This window comes from Solanum verrucosum, unplaced genomic scaffold (assembly GCF_900185275.1).
Source record: "Solanum verrucosum unplaced genomic scaffold, falcon-dt-bn FXZP01000594.1, whole genome shotgun sequence".
In the NCBI taxonomy this organism is placed as follows: Eukaryota; Viridiplantae; Streptophyta; class Magnoliopsida; order Solanales; family Solanaceae; genus Solanum; species Solanum verrucosum.
The window spans coordinates 177,631-183,757 of NW_026020468.1; the positions used below are offsets into that span (position 1 = coordinate 177,631).

The window sequence follows — 6,127 nt, forward strand, 5'->3', positions numbered from 1 at the left end:
ATATATGTTTGTTCCTTCTAACTTAATCAACATTCACAATATAGTTCTAGGGGCTTTGAGTGTTTTGGTTAGTGGGAGAATTTGTGGGACACAAGTTTGATACGTTATCACTTGTGTGAACCTCCATGTATTCTGAGTGAATTGGTTGAAGTTATTTCTCTTTATATTTTGTACTCTCATATTTATATAGTGGATTGCTCATCTCTTTTATGGATGTAGGTCGATTGATCGAACCACGTTAAGACAAGAGATCCGATGAGTAGAGGTAAAAGTAGAAACAAGTCAAGATTCAGGAATCAAAATATTATATGACATCATTGTGGAAAGAAAAGACATATTAGAAGATTTTACAAGCAGTTAAAGCAAGATCTTAAAGAATGGAAGAAAGAAGAAAATAACGGAAACAATGTTGTTGTCCGAGATGACCTTCTCTTCGCTTATGATAAAGATGTCATCAATTTTGTATTTCAAGATACAATTTGGATAGTAGATTATGGAGCTACATCACATGTCACACCAAGAAAAGACTTATTTTCATCTTATACTTCTGTTAACTCTAAGGTGTTAAAGATGGGTAATGTTGGTGAGGTTAAGGTGTTTGGTGTTGGCACAGTGTGTTTGAAAACCAATATTGGTTCAACGTCAGTCCTTCAAAATGTCAAGCATGCTCCAGACATTTCCGTGAATTTGATATCTGTAGGACAACTAGATGATGATGGCTATCATAATGACTTGTTCAATGACCAATGGAAGCTCACCAAAGGCTCATTGATTGTCGCTCGAGAAAGAAAGCATTAAAATTTATATGCGACACAAGGATCAATTCTTGGTGACTCTATAAATTTGGTGGAAAGCGAGACTTTATCATAATTGTGGCACAAGAGGTTTAGTCATATGAGCGACAGGGGGATCACCCGCTTGGCTAAGAAGAATTTGTTTGCTGGTGTGAAACAAACAAAAGTAAAAAGATGTGTTTATTACTTAGCTGAGAAACATAAAAGAGTTTATTTTCACAGTCATTCTCCTTCAAGAAAGTTTGAGCTATTGGAGCTTGTATGCTCTAATTTGTGTTGTCCTTTTTTAAAGTGAAGTCAAAAGGTGGTGCGCTTTACTTTGCAACTTTCATTGATGTTCATTCTCGCAAGATATGGATATATCCTTTAAAATTCAACGATCAAGTATTTGATGTGTTTAAGAAGTTTTAAGCCTTATTTGAGAGATAAACGGGAAAGAAATTAAAATATATTCGCACTGATAATGGTGGTGAGTATATTGATCCCTTTGATAACTACTGCAAATCGCAATGAATTCGTCATCAGAAGACTCCTTAATTAAATGGCTTGGCAGAAAGGATGAATAAAACTTTAGTTGAGAGAGTTAGATGCGTGATTTGAGAGGCTAAACTTCCAAATCTATTTTGGGCGGAAGCACTTAACATTGTTGCTTATGTTATCAATTTGTCTCCTACTATTACTTTGAATGGTGATGTTCCAAACAGAGTTTGGTTTGCGAAGGATATTTCTTATGATCACTTGAAAGTGTTTGGGTGTAACGTTTATGTGCATGTTTCAAAAGATGAGAGGTCAAAATTGGATGTTAAAATTAAGCAGTGCATCTTCGTTGGTTATGGTCAAAATGAGTTTGGATATCACTTTTATGATCCAATTGATAAGAAGCTCATTGAAAGTCGTGATGTTGTGTTCTTTGAAGATCAAACTATTGAAGATATTAACAAGGTTGAGAAACTAGATTCTTAGATTGATGAGAGCTTAGTTTATTGTTGATCCAGTTCCTATTATTGATACATCTTTTGCACATGAAGTAATTCAAGATAATGATGCAGATAATGATCAGGGTGTAGAACCTATAGATATTCCTATTGATAATGTTGTGGTTGATCATGAGATGACTACTTTGGATGCTCTAGAAACCTCTTGTAGAAGATCCACTGGGGAGAAGTGAAGCTCAACACGTTATTCTTTTAATGAGTATATTCTTTTGACTGCCATAGGAGAATTTGAAAGTTATAATGAAGTCAAGTTAGATACTCATAAAGATAAGTGGAAAGAAGCATCGTAGATAAGCATGATTTTTGTAGAAGTGTGGCTGGCATGAAGCATGTCAAAAGTTCCTCCACTTGAAGTCCATTTGGCCATTTGGCTGGAGGGGGAGTTTGTTGGGCTATGGCCCATGTTCCAGCCAAAGGCCCATGGTGTAATTCTACTTGGAAAAGGATTGAAATTATTCTCCTTATTTAGTTTCTGATTCTATTAGGAAAATGATTGGAATTGTAATTCTATTAGGAGTTGGTTTTGGCTTTGTAAGGAAAAGCACAAGTCTATAAATAGAGGATAGTTTTGAGAGAATAATTCAATTGATCATTAGTAATGTCTTTGAAAGACATTAGGACATAAAAGAGGTTTTTGAGAGAGCTTTCAACAAGAGAGAAGAGAGAAGAAAAATGGTTCTTTTGCTGCAGTCTTTTCTCTGATCAACAATCTTCAGATCGTGTTTACCGAGTAACTAACAGTTGGATCGGGCTGAAATTTTGCCTGAGTGTTCCTTACATCTTGTTGGTTGATTTGAACGGTGAAGATTGGATTCGTTGGTCAGAAGGATCCTGTTTTAGATCCCGAACAGCAGCTGGGTTTGGGTGGTGTTTCTTTCTATTTATCTTTTGTTGGTGTAGCTATTGTTTGTTCTATTTTGGCACTTGTTGTGTAGCCAAGAATATTTGTAACCCTCTTATTATTATCGTGAAGCAATTCCTATCTTGTCTATCCCATGGGTGTTACCTTCGGTTTGAAGGATTTTTTCACAATAAACTTGGTGTTCTTTATTTTTAGATTTTCGTTTTCATCTTTTCGTCACAACATAACCTATTAAGAAAAAATAATATAGTTTTTACATTTTTTACCTTTATTATGTGGATTATTGTTTTTTAATAGTGAAAGTGTTAAGTTCAAATGTGACAAGTAAAGTTACAGAAGGAGAGTACTAAAATATAAAAATGGGTTATTCTTTTTGGAATCGACTAAAAAGGTGAAGTAGACATATATATTGGTCGGTTCGATTCAGTTTTGAAGTTTATCAGCTAAATTTATAGGCTTATCGGTTTGTATCTTAGAGCATTATAGAACTATTAAGATATAAGTTATTGGTTTATCGGTTTGTTTATTGATTTAAGAAACAAGGTGACAAAATGTATGACAAACCAAATGAACTATGCACATAAGTTTACAAATTGCATATTACTCCAAAACAAATACTCACACCTTGTAGCATAATCGAGAAACTGTCAAAAATAAAAGTATGAAACAAAGACTCTATATATATATATATTGAATGACATAAATATAATATATAAATTTACTATTGATTATCGGTTCACTTGTTAAAAACAAACTTCAAATTATTAAAATTAATAACCGGATAAACAAAAAAAATTTAAACTGTTATCAAAATCTGTAAATTAATAAGCTTTTTTTCGATTCTAACTATTGATTTGGAGGAGTGAATAAACGAATACACACCAAATAGAAAAGGGGTTGATCATTTATAACTTTGATGATTGAACCTTGCACAGATCCCTCACAGTAACATAACGAGCCAATAGCAAGAAACCACAACACTAACAAAAACCCAACACAAAAACATAGTTTCCAAACCAAAACTATGACATATTTTAGACTATTAAACCCAATTTCAGAATTTTATTATATCTACCTAATTCCTCCAGCTTCCTTCTGATGCACCACCACCTCTTGAGTAACGGGATCCACCATCACCATAACGATCACCACCACCACCAAATCCGCGGTCACGGCCACCTCCATAACCACCACCATTGCCACCTTCACGTCGACCGTAGCCACCACCATTGTATCCACCACCGCCATTGTATCCGCCACCACCACCCCGTCGGCCACCTCCGAAATCGCTGTTGCCGCCGCTTCCGCGTGATTGAGCTTCATTAACAGTGATGTTACGATCATCAAGGTTCTGGCCATTCATTGCTTCAATTGTGTTCCTCATGGATTTCTCATCAGTAAAGGTAACAAAACCAAATCCTCTTGATCTACCTGTTTCGCGATCGTTGATAATCTGAAAAAAACAAATCGGTAAATAAAAGGATCAGAATTCAGATCCATAATTACAGATTTTTTTAAAAATGCATTGTAACATCATAGATCATGAATAAACACAAAAATAATCACAACTGATCTAGTAATTGATTTTCATGAATCAGAACATAAATTATTTTGAAAAGAAAAAAAAACGCAATTAGAAAAGCTAAAAGCGATTAATCTTCAACGTAACGTACCGTATAAAGGAATGGAATAAGGGTAAGAGTAACAAATAGTAACAGTAACAGAGTAACATAGTAACAGAGAGAGTAAAGAGATGAGGTGATCAACGAAGCCAAAATAAAATGGTATCGGATCTGATCTCTGCTATGCAACAAATGGACCTTGGAGTCGACCACATTGTCGTACTGAGAAAAAGCTTCTCCTAGGGTTCTATCATTGGTAGCCCATGCTAGCCCACCCACGAAGCATTTGTATTCAACCTCAGCAGACATTCTTTTTCAATTTTAATTCACTAGACAAGATGAGCTGATGTGCATTTTCTGGGTACAAAATGCTGCCTTTTATAGGCCAAGGAGACTACTTTTTTGCTTTCACCCTTAATTTTATGTGCACGGAGCACTAGAAGCGCTAGTTTGTTACCGATTGCGACGCTAATGGATAACTACTTGTGGCTACCACTGGTTAAAACTTAAAACTGTTGATTAACAGTCATTTTGATCACATACTGTTAATAGAAATTACCCCGTTTGTTCATCTGAGATGAACTAATGATATAAAATCATGTTTTGATATGTAATTTGGGTGATTTTATTGATACAAAATAAAGTTTAATAACTTTTTTAGATAATTTTTCATAGTTCAATGACATTTCAAGATTTTAACAAAATTATCAAAATTATATCGATTCTTTATATAATTTATACCAAATAAATAAAAATTCATAACAAAACTACAAAGTATAAATACACTATTACAAAGCTACCAATACTTATTGATCCAATTTTAGTTTAATAAAAAGTAGAATTGAACATGAGTTGTAGTATATTTATATTACAACTCTCATAAGTTGTGAAAACTATCAAAAATATATCAATCATGTCATATATATAATAAAGGAGTATCTTCATCCCGCTGATGTGGCATGCCTCAATGATCAGAAAGGGTATTTATCTATTTTCTTAGAATTTAGGCATTTTTTCTCTATTTTTAATACAATTATATTATTAATTATTAATTAATGATCAAATATAACTTTCTTAAAATAAAGAACCCCAAAAGGCTATCAGTTTTGCTGATTTTTAATTGCATCTTTTATCTCATGTTTTAACTCTCAGTTGATTCTCCATAATCAACATTTACTTCTCCATAATTAGTGTGGCTTAATTATGGAAAAAATAGTTACGAAATTTTATTTAAAAAATATATTCACTTAATTGCAATCCTTTAATGAAAAAAATAATGCAACATTTCAAAATTCTACTACATAATAATGCAATATTTCATGATTCTGACACAATTCCTTTATTTTTCTTTCTGAACTACTTTCTCATTATTCCTATTTATTCATTTTATATCTCTTCCTTTATTCTCTCTATTTAGCATTGCAATATTTTATTTTTATCTTCATATTTATTTACCTTAAGCAATGAATTTTAATTGTTTACAGGTTAATTGTTTAAAATTATCTTTTTATTGATTTTTCAGAGGAGTCGAAACATGAGCAAGTACAAGTAGTTGTTTAACCATGCTTTTGGTTGGTGTTCAATTTTTACCAAACAAATTTACTATTTAATTTTTCATCACAAGTATTTCTAAAAATTGTACAGTGAATTTTCATTGTTGATTATTGATAAGGATGATAAATTGTAATTACGTAATAATTTGTTCTTCGTGAAAAAAAATATATAGTAATTTCGTTGAAATTTCTTATTGCAGATCACATAGATATGTGATGTTACCAAGAACACAAAGTAATATATTATTTTTTCATTATTGATTGTAATTACTCATATAATCGGTTCATCGTAAATTATTTT

The 6,127-nt window shown here is 32.6% G+C and overlaps 1 protein-coding gene across 2 annotated transcripts; it reads right to left on the bottom strand.

Moving 5' to 3' along the window:
• Nucleotides 1–3,537: 3,537 nt before the first annotated feature.
• On the bottom strand, nucleotides 3,538–4,588 carry LOC125808979 (glycine-rich RNA-binding protein GRP2A-like). Of its 2 annotated transcripts, XM_049488658.1 has the most exons (3): nucleotides 4,472–4,587; nucleotides 3,996–4,104; nucleotides 3,538–3,920 (listed from the first exon to the last, which is right to left on the bottom strand). In XM_049488658.1, exons 1-3 carry the CDS (start codon nucleotides 4,580–4,582, stop codon nucleotides 3,727–3,729), a joined length of 414 nt encoding a protein of 137 aa, XP_049344615.1. In that variant the 5' UTR covers nucleotides 4,583–4,587; the 3' UTR covers nucleotides 3,538–3,726. The 2 variants fall into 2 exon arrangements, with proteins under 2 accessions (XP_049344615.1, XP_049344614.1); XM_049488657.1 differs by having other exon boundaries at nucleotides 3,538–4,104; nucleotides 4,472–4,588.
• Nucleotides 4,589–6,127: the final 1,539 nt, after the last annotated feature.